At 37.7% G+C, this 21,521-nt stretch overlaps 1 protein-coding gene across 2 annotated transcripts in view; it reads right to left on the bottom strand.

Annotated features, from left to right (window-relative positions):
• The window catches only part of LOC124153943 (retinol-binding protein pinta-like), a 59,104-nt gene that overhangs the window by 24,316 nt on the left and 13,267 nt on the right, over positions 1-21,521 (bottom strand). For both annotated transcript variants that reach the window (XM_046527368.1, XM_046527367.1), the window contains exon 3: positions 11,973-12,132. In XM_046527368.1, coding sequence (XP_046383324.1) covers positions 11,973-12,132 — 160 coding nt within the window. The remainder of the gene's footprint in view (positions 1-11,972; positions 12,133-21,521) is intronic.

A 21,521-nucleotide genomic window follows, 5' to 3' on the forward strand; every position in this document is an offset into this window, starting at 1 on the left:
GATGGGTTTGATAAAGTGAGGTTGGATCACGAACCTGTCAAGGTAATCGAAGCGTGAATATTGGAACTACTGGAAGGTGTCGACTGGAAAATTTGTCGAGCCACGTGTCTCAGCATTATATAAACTCTGGAGAAACCCTCGACTCCTCCCCAAAACATAGCTTCTGTCACAAGGTACTGCGTTTCTTTTACTAAATCTTTTGGATTTTCTTTCTAAATCGTCGTATATATTTCTAATGACTTCACGGTTTACTTCGTTATACCTTTCCACTGTATAGAAGAAAAATAGAACTCATAATGACGCTCTCAATATGTGATTAGTGGGCATGGGTTTCGTAACGCTGTCATTACTTTTGTTTCCTATTGTATTCATTCTTTCACGGTACCACTGCTCGAGTAAATTCTGTAATCCTATTCGTATCCTTTCTCTCACTCACTCAGTGATTAAACCCGGAAGTTGTTATTGCTAGATTAGGGTAGAGCTGATCCCAGATTAAGACACAGGCGTGTGAATATCACACATTTCGGGTACGGGGGTCTATTCCTTCCTCTGGGCCACCTCGCACTACGAAGATTTTGTTTTTGGTTTCCGTGGGGTTCATCCTTACTGTATCATCTTTCAAAATTTTAATATAGTTACGAAGCAGTGATGTTTTCGTAATATGCGAAAGAATATATGGGTTGATGATGTATAGTCATGCATTTAATTATGTCACGAAATTCTTCGTTATGTAAAGTATATCATCATACAGGTCGGAAACGAAAATTTCATTAGTACAGTCCACTCCACAATTTCATCACAGACCATGGTTTCGACATTAATATATCAAGGTCATACTGCCATAGTAATGACAAATTACAGTCAAAGCAATGTTCATGGAATATACCGAGTGAATTTTCAAATCCTATTTCTTGTTCCCAAAAAAATAAAGCTACAAACGTTACATTGTGTTTACTCGGTTATTTAATTCCTTTTTTCCATTGCATTACTCGCTCTGAAGGAGTTTGCATTACACTAAACCTCAGAACATGTAAACGTCCCTATACCTAAGGGCTCTTCAAACATCCTTAATCTCTTGATTTACAATATGGATATTTCCAGCTCTACTAAAACATATATCATTAGTCAGACAGATATAAGAGTAAGAAGTTTTTGAAAATGATTAAATTGAAATATGAATTAACCATCACAAACAAACCCTTATTATCCATTCATCGGGCTTTCGTTATCGCGCATTTTTTTCTGAAACATATGTCGTCATATTCTTAAGCTTTGACTGACAATATGTCTAATCTGAAACATTGCAGTACATTTTATCCACGTGTGCTCCCGGAATTATCTACCTACCTACTTTTTTCAAGGTAGCACGCCGTGAACAAATATTGCACGTGTCTTCCGTATCATGTTTGTATATAAAAGATACCATTAAATATGGACAGAACGCATTTTTATCATGATATCCCACATACTATAACGTTAGTCACGCAAAGTGAAAAAAGTGGACACGCGCTGCGTTAGGGGACATCTCTTTTATCAATGGCCATAGAGTTTCAAGCACTGTTCTTCACCATATATTTGATAGTAAAGGGAAGGTTTGGATAAATATTTCGCGTTACTAATATTCTTGGACTATATTTATCCGATGAACTGATATAATGTCACTTCAGAGCAAAAGAAGAAAGGAAACGAAAGGATAATCAATGATCTTATCGAGAACTTGAAAAAAAATCCGAGCCTAAAAACACTCAAACTCAAACTGGAGCACCTTGACACACGCCACCACTGAAGAGTAGGTACTTGCTATTTGAGGCTGGTCCGACGGGCGACACGCGTCAAAGTACACGTGCGGGATTCCTATCAGTCCGAAAGCCTTGTTTAAGTAGTGAGCATCGTCATGTCAATGATGAATTTCGCCATAGCCAAATTAAACTTTAAACTGAATGAAATCCTTCCATCTTATGCTAACAATAGGTACATAGAAATCTCGCGTGTCCGACCGAGTGATCACGTTGATACACGCCGCTGCGTTGCGTTGTTTACGATTCGCAATGTGCTATTATCCTCAAGATCAGATGAAGAACGTAAATTCATACGCCCTTGGTGAAAATTTTGAAAATTTCCCGGTGGTTAATCTTCTCAAAAACTTCTCGGGTTGTTAACCGTCATAGGTATTACTATTGAATTTGCACAGTTTCATAAATATTATCATTGTAGAGAGAGCCGATGATTGAAGCATTATCAGAGTGAGCTGTCAAAACCTGGAATATGTAAATATTCATCCGGTTGAATACCCGAGAAGAATTTCTGCAGATATTTCCCATTACGCACTTATCAATGAGACAGGTTGGTCTCCATATCAAACCAGACCCCTGACGTGACACTTTATGCTTTTACCTCAGGAACACATTCCTAACATGGTTTTTATGTTGTTGCGCATACATAGCGCCTATCATTGAGCGTGATATGCTAGAGGTCTAGAGCATTCTCCTTATGAAAGTTTTGATGCTGGAACCAATACCTTTTCCCCAGCGACGTATCTACTGAATTAAAGCTCAAAATGCCCAGATACGTCTAAAGGACTGTTTACACGGTACATTAACCCGCACGGGCTAATGCATAAATTTATGAACGCGAGAATGAACACGAAAATGCACCATGTACCCACCCAACTTGTGCGAATTCATGAACGGAAAATAGAACCTGTTCTAATTTGGTCCATTCATTCGTACGTGTTCCGTTCCGGTCCAAAAAAATCATCCACGCAAACAGGCATTAACTTGCACGTGTAGATGTATCGCGTAAACAGGCCTTAAAGGATGTTTTACCGGCCGCTGAATAATGTGGCCAAGTGCTTGTACAGTCACTACTTTTGAATTTGATAATTTTGATCTGCATTAGCGTAGTTGTGAGAGAGGCGATGATATCAGCGTCAACATAAATAAGAATACTCATCTTATTGTTAGTACTATTAAAATTGCCTTTCAATGTGTTTAAATAAGGAATTGATTGCTCGGAAACTGATTATTAAGATACGGATACAATCTTTTCTCCTCGTTTTTCCTTCAATATAGTACAGTTTTCTATAGACATTACAAATCCAGCTAACGTGAGTAAGTTTAGGATTTCATATTTTGGCACACTTTATTGTGAACCCTTTTCATCTTGAACCCCTCATAATAGTCTTTGTAAAGAAATAAACCAATGCTTACTTCATCATATTCGCATTAATATGTGATAAGATACTGAAAATCTAATTGTCTTCCATTCTGCTTAAAAGTATACAGCCGCACACAGCGTTTATGAATACTAATGCCTCTTTAGCCATGGAATATGAGTACATTTAAGTAATTATACTAACAATAAGAAGAAAGAATTCGGTAAAAAATCACAAATCTCAAAATGTCTCCGGATACAAAATTATTTGATGTAATGAAAAGTAAAGAAAACTTATATCATTATGTTAAGTAGATTCCATAAAGTCACGCCTAAAATAGCTAATTACAACATGCTTCCAGTAATCAGAAAGTAATTAAACATATAAATAATACCCAAGCTCTGCCCTAAGGCTAAAACAAAAAATTTCGAGGAAGTTGAAAATTTTTAATAAAGCGGTCAATGAGTTTTATGAACAGATTCTGGTTGTACAACTTTCCTCTGCGATTAAGCTAAGATGCACCCTTTCCTATTCCTCATTGAAGACGAAATTACCATAAAGTCTAACTTCTATCCCATCAATAGTTAATAACTACCTTTCTTACTTTGATAATTTCCAAATAGTATCATGCGCACCGGTCGAAGCCCCTTTAAGGCGGTCCCATCGACTGTGATAAAAATCTCTCTTATCACCACGCGTGCAACGCTCGTACAAATGATGCCCTCGCTTTGCAACGTCACCACTCCGACCACTTTCTCTTCTTCTGAAAATTTCAGCAATTTTTCATTAGATAACCGGCGTACAATATGTTTCCTTTCTTGGATGATCCGTTATCAAACAATAATTTCATTACATTCAGAAAAGTGAGCCACTCAGAACTCCCACCACCGATTCGAAAAACGATTATTTTCGAGGGTCCTATATTACGATGTGCGTTATTGTACTCAATATTTCTGGTTTCGAGACAATGCTTGTAATTACATTTGAAAGCACTGCACTGAACACAATTCAATGCTGGTCTACATGCACCGCGCACGGGCGCAGATGAAGCAAGGTATAATTCTGTTCCGACCTCCATACATTTTACCCATTGCGTGGATTTCAAACGATAAATTTTCCACCGCACTCACTCCTAGGGTCACTACTTCTTACAATTAGTTTACATGTTTACATTTAGCCGCACAAACTATTTTCCTTCATCTATTTCTGTACGTTCTTTCTTTATATCACAGTTCTACTGTAGATATGTTCTACTCAGATGCTAAACAATGCAACGTCATTCAAGCGGCATTATGAAATAGTTTTTTTTTGCGAAATAAATGGCGCAGCCAGGAATTTCATTCGGGGGGGTCCAAAAGCAGGGGGGGGGGAGAAATTTTTGAAAAACAGGGTAGAGAGTTTTAAACTATCTTCAACACTTCTCGTATTCGAAAAAAACTTCATTTGTTAAAGAAATATTTTGTTGATTCATGACTTCTCAATTTTTTGTTTTCTTTTATGAAGGAAAATAATTTTGTTTTTATGTTTCGGGGGGGAGGGAGGCAACCAATTTTCGTGTATTTTTTCTTGCTATTAACTTTACCTAACTCTATTCAGAAAAAATTACTTGTACCCCTTGGCATCTCACCCTCTCATATTTCATGAAATATGAATCCTTGGAAGTAATTAAATGATTTTATACGAGTAACGATACCTGTTTTGTCTCTGTATTTAACTTTGCGATATCAAATGACAATAACAACTTTTTATTTCACTGTTCTACGTTGATTACAAAGTAAAAAATACCATTTCATTACTACCATTTCATTTAGAAAGAACCACGGAAAAAAATAAATAGAGGATAGGAGCACGATATTCATAAAATAAATTGAAGTGGAAGGGTTTAAATCGAAGTCAGGGAGCGTTAAACCCGGAGCCCCGAGTGCACGGGTGACAGGTAATCCAATGCCAAATAATCCGAGCCCATTTGACGGAGGAGACAGTCGCGCGTATAGCTACTCGGGCTAGTGATGGACAGAATCTCCTCTCTGACAGAATTCAAGCAGTTTCAGTGTGACCCAGAGAAATTTCTAGTAATGACAATTTTTACAGTTACGCCTAAGAGCATATATTCGGCCAAAATACATTATCAATTTTACAGCCTTAGAACTCCAAAAAAATTAAATTTTTAACATTTTCAAATTTTAAGGTAGGCTTTATCTAGTTTAATAAGTATTCATAACCTCCAATTGTCATGACCCTCCTGAGGTAATATTTGTTATAATTCAATCGAATTTCTGGAATCCCTAATCGGTTAGTTCATTTCCTCTCATACTAAATCCGTTCACTAACGTTGCTCAAGAGTTCTTTATCAATACTAATACAAGTCCTCGAGCAGGAGAAATATCAATGAATTAAAAAACAAAATATTAGCAACGAAAATTAAATGGCAAAAATATTATTTTATATCCAAAATTTCACACATATTGGATGAACAATACAAATGTACAATACAGTATTTGCCGGATCCTGCATGAACTTTTTGTCCCGTGGTTTCTTCACGGTAAACAGTGCGTTGCTCAACCCTTGCATGGATACACTATATTAATTACTAACCGTTTGGAAGGTTTTGGCTCTCTATGCGAGTATATTTATGTTGCGGTCTTGGATTGCATGAAGCGATGCAATCTTAATGGGGCACACAACACCTGCATGAATGTGCACGTATTGTTTTTATAATTGCGTGGTTTTTTTAATTGCCGAGTGTTGAGCATCCTGTTGCATGCTGCATGTTGGTGATTGGTCACCACAAAGGCTGAAATTTTCCATGAAAAAATCATTTGGCTTAGCCGGGATTCGAACCCGGATCTCCCGATTGCCGAACAGGTATGCTACCTGTCATATCACCAAACTGTCAGCTCAGACTGGGTTAACCGAACAAGGTGTTGGCATCTCAAGTCTACACTGTGGTATGGGAGGTTAAGGTCGTGCTTACTAAGCCATTGTCCGAGAATAAACCCCTCTCTGTCGCTATTCCGCGACGGACGTTTTCCAAAGAACTGCATAAAGCAATTGATTGTGCACAAAGTCACTTGTTCTATGCAGTCCTTTGGTCACCCCCTGCCGAACACCCTAGAGGTGGCTCGCAGGGTATTATCCATGAGTAGATTGCTGCCTAGCCCAGTTGAGGAATACCTCTGTGGATGACATGCATAGATATACTACATAAATTACTAAACTTTGAGAAGTTTTTGGCTTTCTATGCGAGTACATTTTTGTTGCGATTTCGGATTGCATGAATTGTTTTTGTCGTTGCATGATTTTTTAATGACCGTGTGGTAATCGTGTTGGGATCCTGTAGTATGCCATATGTTGGTGATTGGTAACCCCCTTCCAAATACCCTAGAGGCGGTTCGCAGATATTATGCATGAGTATAGATTATTATGCATGCGTATAGATTCCTGCCTGACCCAGTTGCGGAATACCTCGGCGGTGGCTACACAAGACATAAAAAAATGCCGCCATGTACACGTATAGCTGACCTCACAGCCCATTGTGTTCATCAGCGGAAAGATACTATTGATTCTCGGCTCGAGTAAGTGTCGCAATTCCGTTTCGGCCACTTACGCCGCCGTTCACATTTCATCGCTAGGGTTGTCGGCGCTTCGCTCACTTATCGGCAAACGGATGCGACGGCTCACTATCTCTCTTCGTCTTATTTTTTTGACACAGTTAAATGACATTCGACCTCAAAGAGTGGGACCGAGACGTTCCGACTGGCAAGTGCAACAAAGTGTCGCATTATTTTATGCGAGATTTGCAAGGGGATGAACAAATTTCTTCACTACGGAGCACGCATCTGTTGATGGGCTAAACTGATTCTTTCTGATGTGGAAGTTCACTTATTTTCAACCCAAGCTTTTTTTTCAACAGAGGGCAAAAACGGATATTCAGTGAAAAAATGAAAAATTTCCCACTAATCTGGAAACAATGATAAAGTCTCAGTGATCCATTATCCCAAATTTGGGTTTCACCCATACGATTCGGCGTTATTTCAAATATTCAAATGGTAGCAAGACATCTCCCGTTTTTTAAAAAACGAGTTTGTTAAGTATTTCTGTTAGGAATCCATCGTTATCCTTGGATTTGAATTGGGATTCTGTAACGCAAAAATTTTCTAAATTCATCCATACGTTTTATGGTACATCTCAATTTTTCCAACCCATTCCCAAATTTTCTATTTACGCTGCCATTAGTTTTCTAGCAGCCTAAAAACAGTGCGTGTCTTTTTATTATATTTCCTTCATAACGCAAGTGACTGTTTCAGTTTAGTTTTTGTTTACGGAATTTCCTACTTTCTATTCTCCTCAGATACATTCATCATAATTCATAAATGTCCTCCTGCATGCGTATGACTTATTATTCTGGGAAGAATTTTTTAAGTTCTTTTCGGCAGAGCTATACCGTTGTAATTAATGTAGTTTGCTTTCTTTAAGTGAACATTACGGATCGTGGCCTTTTTCCAGCATTTTGGTTATGATTAAAAAAATACTTTTTTGAACAATGGAGCGAAATTTTTCAACTTATGCTTTATCATCGGCTTTTAGTCCAAGTCCAAGTAGATATCACTGTTTTAAATGTCGCCGTTCCCAGCTGCTTTAGCTTACTCCTTGGCGTTGCGCTATAATTTCGTCTCAGGAGCAATAATGTGATCAAGTTTTGATTATACTGAGTCATGGCATTTGAAAAAGCTTGGAGAGGGGTAAAGGAATAGGGATAAGGGATGGGCACATTTGGATCGGCGGTTTTTAGGTTTTAATGGAGGTTGATAGTCCCAGAGGTTTTACAAAAGTGCATTAATTTTTTTAGTGAATGAAAGGGAGACTTTTTTCGACTCGAATTCTCTTGTGGACTATCTATTTTAATGCACTTAAAAAAAGATAATTGCTCCTAATTTGGCTCTTCAACTAACAGGTAGCCATATTTTTAGGGCTCATTTCACTTATTCAACTTAAACTCACCACTGAACAGGTATTTTCATATCTTACTCGAGTTTATAAAATTTTAAATATTTTGTACTTAGCATTTTATGTTTTGTATTTTGGTTTTTGTATATTTTTGTGTGTGATGAAACCTATCAACCAAGCTGGTACTTCGTACCTTATATTTTTGTCTTTATATATTTTCTAATTTTATGTTAACACCCGACTTTATGGTCGATTTGTAACAAATATTGCTATAGTAATAATAAAAATAATATTAATAATAATAAACAATACCCCCCAAGTTAGCCTTCACTCCACTGGTTACCCCTCCCCCCCCCCCCCGATAACAGCTTTTGAAAAATCGTATTGCCTTGAAAAAAAAATACTTTTATGTACTCTTTTTGATCGGTCTTTCACTTCCTTGCAGTGTTTTACTTCGATGTAGTTCCTTTTAGCTTCTCTGAGCCATTTTCCCGTTACTACAATAATAACTTGATATGCCTCCATACCTATTTTGCTTTCCGTTAGCCTTCAATGAGTGACTCACTGTCTTCGATAAACGGCGGTTTCTCATTTAAGTTCTCTTTTCATACACAACTAATTCGTGTGATTATTTTTTCGTATTTGTTTTCATATTTTTTTCCACAGCAATTCAATGCTGAAGGTTGAAATGGGATCTTCTGCATCAAGAGCAACGAATCCTACAAATTTTCTATCATTATAATCTGGTCTATCTTTCGTCATCCTTTTCCCTTATCTATACTTGTTTTTTGTCCCATTTTTTATCTTGACCTATTTGCAGCCTATGCAGCATTCAGCGCCTCGAGCTATCCACGAACGAGCTTCTGTTTTATCCCTTTTATACCTTGCTGCTGTAACCTCGTTCCCAGGTTTTTCATATCACCTACCTATCGCGGATATCCATGTTTCATCATGAATATGTTTATGGTAGAAAGTATTTGGTAAGATTTTCACATTTTCATAAGGAAATTCTATTTAATCTTTATCCATTTTTATTTTAATCGTAGAGTGGCTTCCCATACATTTTTCCATTTTTTTCCTTTCCAATTTAGCGCTTGCATACCCGAGAGAGTTTTGACATCATATGCTGGTCTTCTATTCATAAGATCTTCTAGGTAACTACATCCTCTTAAAATCTATTACTACTACAATTTGGACACTCAGTTGGTTAGAGCACGATGGGTAAAAGATAAATTTTAAAGAGTCTTCGTTAGCATTACGTTAAATCCGTGTAAAAATGATGACCCAGAGATGTGGAAAGCCTATCACATTATCATCTCAGCAGAACATAAAATAAATATCAAGGTGTGATGGCATCGATATTTCCATTTCGAAGCTGAAGTAAGATAATGAATTAAGCGAATGAAAGGGAAAATATTCGAGCAAAAAAAATCCCTTGCATTCAACAACTCGGTTGCCGGTCAAGACCAAAGTATTACAAAAGTTGCAGCCCACTCCCAAAACTTGAGACGTTATCTGGGTTCCGAAAGATGGCAGAAAAAATGAACACGGCCAAGGGCTCATGGTAATCAATTGGAATATGTGAGCAACGTTAAAAAGTAAGAACGATGTTGATGCGTAGTTTTCCGCGGCGTTGTCTAGATGATGTCTCCATGTTCCTGGGTTTCACCGCGTGGATTTTCTTTGTGACGACAGTTTCGCCGGTATTCCAACCGGCGTCTTCAGGTCGATGTCGGGATTCAACTTTTGGTGACTTATATAGTTCATCGCTCCATGCATGCACACAGAAGAGCCACAAGAAATAAGCGATTTCAGCTCTCCGCCATTGCGGAGCATGCATGGAGCGAACCCGGACACCAGATACTCTTTGACGAAGCATCAGTTGTTGCAAAAGAAAATAGATATTACCCCAGGCTAATAAAGGAGGCTATCGAAATATTCAAGACACCAGAAAACATGAATAGAGAAGACGACTACCCTCTCCACAGCTCGTGGAAGAGGGTCATACGAGAGAAAAGAAGGTGGACCAATCAGCATCCAGCATGAAAAATTGGCGCGAAAAATGAACTATATAAGTCACCAAAAGTTGAATCCCGACATCGACCTGAAGACGCCGGTTGGAATACCGGCGAAACTGTCTTCACAAAGAAAATCCACGCGGTGAAACCCAGGAACATGGAGACATCAAGTAAGAACGATGTTCCGTCGCCGGTAACTCCCGAAGTAGACAGAGGATAAAAACATTGAAGGATGTTATATTTCCATTCGTATCACAGAAAAATTATTTCTCGCAGTATCAGCCACATATAATGAATGCCGTAGACATCGTACGTGGTCGGAACACCGAAAAAATTGATCTGCATTTGTACGACAACATAAGACAAAAACTTTTACTTGGCTCGATAATGCAAAACACGGAAGGAACTGAACAACAACTGCATAATGCTATTAAAAAAACTTTTGCAATCACAGATGAAATGAATTGTTGATGGATAGCAAAAAAAGAGTACCCGGAAAGTGGCTAGTTTAACTTGAAAAGAAAATTTTTCAAGTTAAACTAGCCAAACCTTGAGCCATTTCGAGTAACTAAATCGACTTTAATTCCATCATTCTTTCACTTATTATTCAAGAAATATTGAAATGATGTGCATACGTGTTATTTTATCATTATAATGGTATAATAAACCAATGGCGTAACTAGGAATATGCTTTGGGAGGGATAGAGGGGCCTGGGGGGCGACCCCCTCCTCCCCCCAGAGTCGGGGGGTAAAATTTTTTAAAAAATGACTCATCTCAAAGTCTCAAATGACTTACTGCTCTGATACTAATAAATGATCTTCAACTTTAAGCAGATGCAGTAATTATATCTCAAAACTAGACATTAGTTATAAATATTTTTTTATTTCTCTGAGGCTCTGGGGGGGGGGGGGTCTATCCCCTCATCCCCTCATAGTTACGCCACTGTAATAAACTATATATTATCTTTTCTAAAACAAGACATATTTCACTTATAAATCAATATTTTTCCTATGTCAAGACCAGTATAATGGGGAGCATGGTAACATCCGAGGTTAAAATCTCAAGCCTTTCGAAACCCCAAAACAAAAAACCTCCAAGAGCGAGGTGCTCCAGGGAAAAGAACAATCTGAAATACCTCGACTTAGTGATATCACACTGGTCTTCACATGTAGTATGTTAGTCTGGGGTGAGCTCTAACCTCACCGATCCAAACCATTCTGCGGTAGGAATTGCTGCGAGAAAAAAACCAACATCACCTATGGCATTAGTCTATGAAAATAACTCTGATTTTTTTCATCCAACATATAGAAAAAAGAGCTTTGGCAGCTAGTATTTTTATCGTCACTCGATAATACTCAATTAGAAGAGCATATTGAGTAAATTTCATCAAAGCGGCATTTTCCTCGCTCCTTATTGGAAAGGAAGTATTTCATTTCTCTTGTCACCTGAAAGACTTAGTGCTTCACAATAATTTATATACTAATACCAGATGACCCAATGAACTTCGTTTCACCTTCATCTCTCTATCTATACAAAAATCAATTGCTGTTCGTTCGTCTGTCAAAAGGTGTGCCTACCCGGCAGGATGTCCAACCACATAATTTTAATGACGTGACGTAACTAACTGTAATGAGAAAACGACGCAAAGAACGCGTTGGACACAACCAAATGTAGCACGTTGGGCTTTGAGAGCATCATATTCACCTACGCACAAACTTTGGTTGCATTCCGTTCAGCTGTATGTAAATTATTTACGGACATACAAACAGGCATCCTCTTTTATATTTCACTAGATGAAAATGCAGCGACACGGAAAAGAGCAGTGGCAAACGGAGGTTGCTGGGTCACTCACCCCATCTTGAGCATCTCCTGGACCTCGGGAAGCTCGGGGTCCCTCTTGCTGTACCACTCAGGGACTTTAGCCCTCATCTCGTAGAAGTTCCGCAGCTTCGTCTGGGTGGCTACTCGGTCGAATTTGCACCCACGCAGGAACTTCAGCACGGAGAGGTCATCTGTGAAAGACATGAGATATTGCGTCAATAAAGCTTACCAGTGATTAGATTGGTAATACTGTAAAATTTTCCTAACTTTCCAAACAAGCAGAACAGAAGGTTAAGCTGTGAAACATTCAATACTCTAGTAATCCCTAAAACATTTCGGAATAGTGGAAAAAGATCATTTTTATAGCTGAAGTGATCCATGCGAAATAATCTATGGGACACCTGCTATCACGTGCGGATCAGGAACTATTTATCGAAGCGAGACGGATCAAATATCAGAAGAATTATGAAATTGTTAGAAAGTAAACCGTTTTTAGAACTTTTAAAGTACCAAATCAAACTTAGAGAAATTCGATTTTGATTCAACCTCAGACAAAAAAGTATGCCGTCCTAAGTCAGTAAAAAAATGGTGAGCGACGATTCTGGTAATATAAATTTCCTCGCCCTCCGAAATTTCCACAACTAAACCGAAAAAAAATTACTGTAATGAAGAGGATAGTCAATTCTTCCTTCATCTCAGAATTTCCTCTTAACTTTTAGAATGTGTCTTTCCTCATATGGAGCTATATTTCCTTTTCAAACGACGCTTCTGTGGCAATTAAATTCAAGATCATTGATTCATCAATAAAATTCCGAGCATGCAGAGAAAAGGGGGATGATTTTTTTCTGATGAAGAATATAAGATATTAGCTAAACAGATCAGCACATTGCCAACTGACGAAGGAAGCTATCTCCATCGTATCCGAGCTAATTTTTACAATACCTCGACAATTTCTTCTATAATGAATATGATCTCATGTATGGATTCCTCTCCGGAGAGAAAATTAATCCAACACTGGTAGAAATACTTCGGTTACCCAAGAAAACCAGAATGTTCGTCATTTTGTACAGGACTTCGGACTAATTTTAAGAGTTTTTTTTACGGTGCCGCTTTGAAGCTAAAAAAAAAACTAAATGCTTGTGGCAATTATGCGATAAATTCAAGATCACTGATTCATCAATAAAATTCCGCGCATGTAGTGAAAAGGGGAATGATTTTTTTCTAATGAAGAATATCGGATCTTGGGTGTTGGCAATTGTACACGGATCCATCATATTCGAATTTTTAGAATTTGAACTCGGTGCCCAGCTGAGGTCAACTGCCAACCCTGTCAACCATGTGCGACATGAGACGCACAATGTGATGTTTGTGTTCCGTGGAGCCAATGCCAAGATAGCTGATTATTACGGGGTCAGGTAAGGTTAAATTCTTGGCACGTGATAGGATCATGTTGGTATTTAGTGAAACTCATATCCCTGAACGTAGTTCTGGTGAAATACCTACGGATCAGTAATTACGTTTCAAAATCATGTCCTGCTTTGTGATGCAATTGAAGGTTGCCGTATATGCTAGATCAATTTTCCAATCACAATTCTGCACATTCATCGACTGCGACGGGTTAATCGGCGCCATACATGATAAGCATTTATTTAAAGTACTTGCATTACATGATGAATACATTAATCACATACAAGAATATAACTCGCCTCCGAGGTTATGGAAAGAAAATATTACCTCTTCTAACGAAAATTGTAATATTCAGATAAAATGCAAGTAGAATTCGATTAAATATCCGTTACTTATTGCCTCAGAAAACAGACAAATATGTGAGTACTTTAAATTGTAATATAAAGAAAATAATCCCAATTTAATTTCAGATTCAATTGTTAATCTTATTCCCGTAAATATTTTCTATTTGCATTTCTGAAAGGGTAATATCTATTGCAATGAAACTGTGAATAAATAAATAATAATGGTCATAAAATAAAATGTCTTCCGAATTAATCATGAGATCTAAGATGAATGTGGGCCCAGCTCAGTGCAGTTACCTCAGTAACTATGTTCGTCGAGATTAGAAATTCGAAAAGGAACGAAAGATCAAGTTAAAAAAAAAAACCTTTTAAAATACAAAAATTCTCAGAAAAAGCGCGCGCATGTATAATGGAAACCAAAGTACAGACAAAATCTAATCGTGTTGTATTATTATGTCCTCAACAACAAGACTATAGAATTATGAAATGTTTCGCACGCCAGAAAACAAAGATCAAGGGAAATAGTTAATTCTGGCATTGATGAGTCAAAATTGATAGCATCATGAGGACAGTATGGGGCTGGTGAATAACCTCTGGCACCCAGCCCTCTGATAACATCCGTCAAAGAAGGTTTATTGCGTCGTTATTTTTTTTAATTGAAAACAGGCGAGAGCAACTGAACCATTAGAAATGAGTAACTCGGTTAATAATTAACAATCATTAGATTTATGCTCAAAAAAGGACATATTTAATGATTTTATCCTATCAGAGACGTGACATATAGGATATGAGACATAAATAAAGAAGGAATTCTGGAAAGAACATCGAAAGAATTGGAAGGAAAAACAGAAGGGAAAAATGATATCGCTAGTCTACATTTCATTTCCGGAACATGCACATATTTACCTCTTAATCTCAACAATGACAGCTAGCAAGCTTGATCAGCGTCGAACTTCAGTCCCTCTTGGGATCAAGGATAGCACAAGGGCAACTGACTGAAATTCAGTCATAAGTCTGCATTTGACATTTTAATGTGGTGTTTCTGCAGAAATATAATCAAGGACATGAGTTCTTCTGAGACGATAATCGACATGCATTGATGATTAAAATGAATGATACTTAAATAGAGCAATAACATTTATATTTTCACAAAAAGTTAATTCGTAGATAATTTCGTTAACCGCATGAGAAAATGACGAAAACATTTGGACCATAAAATGCATTGTAATTTGGTAGACAACGAGGTAAACGAAATGAACCGAGGGCATTCACAGAATATGATATTTTTTTAGATCGTGAAAGAAAATTTATGACGTGAAGAATTAAGAAAATTGGTGCAAAAGAATTCTCAGCAATTCTTTATAATAATATTCAATCTCATTCTCACATTCCAATGACAAATAGAGACCCTAAAAAATAATAGTAATAAGGGGCACCCATGAATTTATTGTTTGCTTAGGGATCAATTGTTGTGTCATCTATGCCAATACTATTTCCGATTTTTTTTAAATTACTGTTTTAGAAATAACCAGCTCCTTCAGTTATCCTGAATAAGGATCATTTTAAGTTTTCTCTGGCGATTCAAGACCAAGTTCTGTCGGTAGATCACATGTTATTTTATTTCTGACCCAAAACCGTAGCAAGATGGAGGGTCAAAAACAGCAATGTGAAGATTTTACTTTTTATATATAAAACAGTATGCTTGGCAACCATTCCATGGTTATACTTATGCTTCATTAGAGCAAAGTAATTTACTTACGAGCGCGGAAGTTATATTGGTGAGTTAATTCTCCTTACGCACGATAAAAGGTCAAAAATAATGGTCTGAAACTAACGAGTCCTCATATTGCAGCAACTCGGAAATTATACTCTGGAATCGCCTACTTCCATGGCGTATTTAATAATTAGTAATACTGACGCAGCAAAAAGAAGAAACAGGATTTATGCGCGTACCGCTGAGTAATCTAAAAAGCATTGAACCGCACAAACAATAGCATGTTCTTCGCGACCTTGGAGTCATCGTGGGTTCTGAGAGAAATATATGAAGAAAGAGAAGATCAATTAAAAGAATCGAAACAAATTTTGTAAAAGTTCAGACGTCAAATTCACGTCGATATCGGAGCTCATAAATTGTTTTTTTCCTCTATCCTTAATAAGCACCTTACAGAGGATGTCGACGATGATACCAGGCTCCAACAGGAAGAAGAATGTTCTACCATTTCATGAGTCAAGAAGTATTAAGATAGAGGCAGTTTTGAAAATTTTCACAGTAAATTTATCATACAGACACGCATAAATTGAGTGTCATTGTCGAGATGATGCTTGCTTAAAGGCAATCAGTTGCTGGACATAATCAAGATTGATCAACAACCCTAAGATTGCTTTGACGCAGCCCTCCATTCCTCTCTCCTATCTGCTGGCATTTTCATAGTGAATAATTTCTTCTCTTTTACATCCTTTATAATCTGTCCAATGTAACTAAATAGGGGCCGTCCCTTGCTCTTCTACCCTTCCGGCTGTCCTTCTTCGACTGTTTTCATCAGACCATCATGCCTCATAATGTGGCTAACTAAGTTGCCCAATTTTCTCCTTAAGGTTGTTTGAAGAATTCTCTTCTCTCCCACTCTTCCTAGCTTTTCCTCATTAATTACTCAGTCGATCTATTTTATCTTTCTCATTTTTCGGTAGCACCACATTTCGAATGCTTCCACTCTTTGACTTCTCTGCTGCCTTCTACGTCCAAGCCTCGCTCCCATAGAGAAACATGCTCATGTTTCTTTACAATAGTGGACATAAATAGATATAAAATCCTTAGGAAATTCACAAATTTGTTTAGGAAATAACGTCAGTCTTACATTTCTACATATTATACCGAGTGCTTAAAAATATCCTCTTTTTGATACTCCACTCCTCTAATGCTACTCTAATGATAAATCCGCATCCATGTTTTTGAGATTGTGATATCTGAGTGAGAGAAAACAGACCGCGGTGAATTCCGTCGCACAATAAACAGGGAAAGAGCAGAGCGAACTCAAGTTATATGGAACAAGCAGTGTAAGTATGTTCACGGCTGTCAGCTGCTCACGCTATTAATCATCTCCCATAATAAGCGACATCGCCATCCATGAGAAATGCAATCGCCATTCTTTCTCCCTTCCTCACGTCAACGTCACCATCTCGAGTGAGTCAAAGATGTCAAGGGTACGAGAAGTCGAAAATAAACAATGCAGTTCTTTGCGAACCAGGGATTTGACTTCGAACAGGATCGCTAAAAATAATTTTCAAAACGGAAAGTTTCTCCTGAACACTTTGTGTAAGCATCGATTAACGTCAATGGAACCTAACCGCGGGCGTAGCGCGGACCGTCCGTGTCCATGTGAAACGGGCTTTAAAAGCGAATAATTTTCAGAAGAAATATAGACTTCGAATCGAATTCTAACCGAAACAAATTACAAATATTTATGCAGGGTCGGGTGAAAAAAAATAAAACTGACAACTGAAAACGACAAACTTCAACAGGGACGACATCTTTAACTAAAATAAATAAAAAACGTATTTAAACGTATAAAGCCAGTTTAGAATAGTCTGCATTCCTGACTTAAAGTACAATTCAATAGAAATTGCACGCGATACTGTTTCCTAGAAATCGTATTCAACTGTTTATTTCATCGCTCTTAAGGATTTCTCACACGAAACTTATTACATTTATTTCCTCGCAAAAAACCTGGAAAATTAAATTATATTTTCAAATTCAATACAATTTTCACGTAATTTTTCCAAGATATCTTAATGGAATATCGGCGGATAAATAACTGGTTGAATAACTAATTTAAAAACTATAGGTGCTTTCAGAGTTGATGTTATATGGAAGGGGAGTAGAGTGGCCGGATGCCTCGTCTTCTTTAATATAATTAATTAATAGTTCAGGAGAACTTAGCATGGGAGAGATATTTTCTCAAATAGGTCATTGCCACAATACACTACGTATAAGAAAATAGAAAATTTCCGATATCGCGGTTCAAGCATGAGTCTTGCAGACTCAAATACTAATTACGGATACTTCATTGGAGTAAATTTCCAATTCGCTAAAAATATTGAATCGAGGTATTTCTAATTCCTGTGGACATAATTTTACAATATTTTCAAATATCGAAAATAAAATTTATAAAATGAATTTACCACACCAGGCTACATGTCGAAGGATGATGAAATCATTTTAAGAACAAGGACAAAAACTGATAAAAATTTACATTATTAGGGCAAAATTCGGAAAATTATAAATAGAGAGTTCAAGTCAGAACTGCTTTATAGTTTTACTTGAACGGTTTTAAAATATTCATGGGATCATAGTTGCACACAATAACATATAAAATACAGGCTTCCACCCAGGAAGTGAAAAAAAACTTCCTTTAAGAAAATACTATGGGAATTGAATGGAATCAAAATAAAGATAATTTTACAATAGGCGTGAGGAGTTCAATTGAAATTATTCCGCATCTTATTACGCTAAAAAATAGTGGAATGTAATTTTTTTTCAATATTTTAATGTCTTTAATGAAATCTTTAGAAACAGAGCCAACGAAATAAATCTGATAACTCAACTATACCACAAAAATGTGACTTATACAGCGATGAGGAACTAAACGTCAGCATCCGCAGATATATGCTACAGGGCTACGTGACATCAAATATCACAAGATAGAAACGTAAACAAGAATAGGGAAAATATTGAAGAGGATATTAAAATTTCCATTACGACACCGGAACTTATAAAAGTACCGTAAAGACTCCATTAGTTCAATTTTACTGGAAATTAATCCTTCTTATTATTCTCTACATGCCTCGGACGGCCGCAAGTGTTGGTTTAATGATTTTTAAATGCTTTCTATGCATAAGGCCAGGTCTTAAATTACGTTTAGTGGTGAACCGCATTAGGGACATCACGCAACGTTATCAGTTTCAACCATCTATGCGCAATTTTCTTCTGATACATGCAATGCACATGAGACATAAAAAAGTAGTTGACACCAATTTTTCTTGCACCAATATATTTTCATCCATTAGGCACTCGTACCGCCAAAATAATCACAAGATCTACGCGTAGTAGGAGTAAATATGATATTTTCCTAACAGCAGGAAAGTATAAAAATAATTTTTCGAAAATTAAATGGAGTTTGTGGTTCTAAGGGGGGACGGTGCCGTCCATTGAACGTTTGTCAAATTAAATTCGACATATTCTGACATAATGGTGTGGGAACGTTCCAGGAAATAAAAAATACTTAAATCCACAAAATAAAAACTTAAATCACGACCCAAGTGCCGCTTTTTACCTTGCCTGAAGATGCCATAAAACCCCTAATTGTGATAATAGTTTTTTTTGATTTTATGGAATTATCAATATTTTAATTTCCCACTAGTTAGAGATTCTTAAAAAGATGCCATTCAACTAATTGTAATTACGATTTTTAAGATTACTTATGTTATAAATCAATTAGCGATAAAAATTAAGTGATATAGACGCGCTGCACAGTTTATATCAAATTCATAAGCTTATTTGATCGACTGACGCCTAAGATGAATGCCAAACTGATAAAATCGCGACACAAAGTCGCAGAGCATTCTTCAGTCTGGGCATTCAATGATTGTACTTCACAGCTTGCGCGTTTGGAGAAAGTGGAGAGAGGTCAAACGAGCACTGTTTCAATTTCACATAACCTCCATATACAAGCGTTTAACGACTAAGGGGCAATAAAATCCCAGATCAATAAACCCAGCACTGCAGTCAACTTCATTGCACATGCATTCCTTTGTTGCAAGAAGGCGGCTGATAAGCGAGAAAGGAGATCACATCATGCTAAGCATTCTATAGGACATCAGGGTAAACGAGGATTCAGGACGAAATCTGGGGTCAAGGGAAATCCTTTATCTACTATATAATGGGAGCTCTAGAAGTTTCACTTTTTCTCCTCGATGGAAAAGTAACTGCAATGATTGGTCTGTTATCTTTGCTTTAAAACACTATTCGATGCTGCATTTTGGAATTTTAAGGCATGAGCTCAAGCTTTGAGTGTTATTTCGCTAACGCAGTGGACGTGCTAGTGGGAAAATGCTAAACAGTATGTGTACAATTCATAAATTCAGTAAATATTCATGCAGTTTCGATGCAAATATAGAAGGAAATTCTGAGTCGAAATTACGTGAAATTATAACTTTTCCGTTGGAAACTGCATGGGAGCATATTAAGCAAAAGAAAAAAACGTTATTTGCTGTTACATTAACACTGAAATGAATATTACCAATTAACAATTGTACAGGCTAGTCCTGTTCTTTCTGCAGTAGTACGGAAAACTTAATACTGAGCGCCAGTCTGAGGCTACGGAGAGGAATACGATAATGGTATCGGGCGACATAGTAGCCCCAATTAGACAACGAAGTAAGTACACCACTGAGTTAGTAGGGTATTGTAAAAAGGAAAAAAAATTAAATGGCCGCATAATTCTCCCACGGCTCGTCCACCTAGCAAGTAAAAATTGTCACTGTGTTGGTGTGCGGGAAGGGGGAGAAATTCACCGCAGGGACCAAACCCCTATGCTGAAGTGCTTTTGTTTTCCTTCAGCGCGCTGAAGAGGGCTACCTTGTAGCCGAAATACGTATGCGTGTGGTTCCTCGTCCCCTTGCCGAACCTTGACCACGCTCTCGCTGGAGCTATTTTTTCTACCTGAAGATTGAAGCCATCTGTGGGTGAGTGAATGTGTGTGTGACTGCTTATTGAGTGCATGTGTTTCCGCAAATCACTGGTTATCCCTATCAAGCCTATCCTGTGAAGATTCCCGGTTTTTTGTGGAACAAGAATCCTTAGTGGAGGTCCCTACAGCCCTCACAAAGGATCTTGTTTTGTTTGTGCGTTGTGAGTGAATGTGTGTGTGATTTTGGCTTTCCGGTTGAGAGGCTGGGGTTTGGTCCCTGCGATGAATTTCTCCCCTTTCCCGCACTCCAACACAGTGACAATTTTTACTTGTACGGTGGACGAGACGCGGGAGAATTATACAGCCATTTGAGTTTTTTCCTTTTTCACAGTTTTGGAAGCCGTAGAATCTAAACCCTCAGTTTTGCAAGTAGGGTATTGGTTACCCCAAGTAGTTTTGCCCAGTTCAACTGCATACTGCCCAAACTCCCCAGACAAAAATCGTATCAACTCCTAGAAAAGGGTGGCGGAGAGAAATCAAAATTTCTAATCCTCAGCCCAGCCGCTCGATCCAGGAGGGCTACAAGATGCAAAGGCCGTTTGGGATCTCTTGCGAAAGGAACCGTCCCATAAACAAACAATATGATACCTCCCCTGCAAAAACGCTCAAAAATCGCCCACCGAATCAAATCTGCTCAACTAGTAGCCCAACAATACGAATCCGCTCAGCTGGCAGTGTCCGGGGCATAAACGCTCACCTCCAAGCTTGGAGAATCGGAGATGAGCCTTTATGCTCCGGACACTGCCAGCTGAGCGGATTCGTATTGTTGGGCTACTAGTTGAGCAGATTTGATTCGGTGGGCGATTGTTGAGCGTTTTTGCTGTGGAGGAATCGAATAAACAGAAGTGCAGGTACTCGTCCAAGGCGCTTCACTCTACTTATGTCTATTTCATCATATCAAGTCCACATTCATTCTTTCTTCCACATTTTAAATCTTCATTGAAGTCTATTTCAAAATATTATAACGTACATCATGCCGAAACTACAACATATTTTGTTCATTTTTTTATTTCCTATATATAATGAGTTAATTATATGGTGACCGCATCACATTTCCCTGATTTATGTACTAGAATTTCAGGT

This window comes from Ischnura elegans, chromosome 2 (assembly GCF_921293095.1).
Source record: "Ischnura elegans chromosome 2, ioIscEleg1.1, whole genome shotgun sequence".
Taxonomy (NCBI): domain Eukaryota; kingdom Metazoa; phylum Arthropoda; class Insecta; order Odonata; family Coenagrionidae; genus Ischnura; species Ischnura elegans.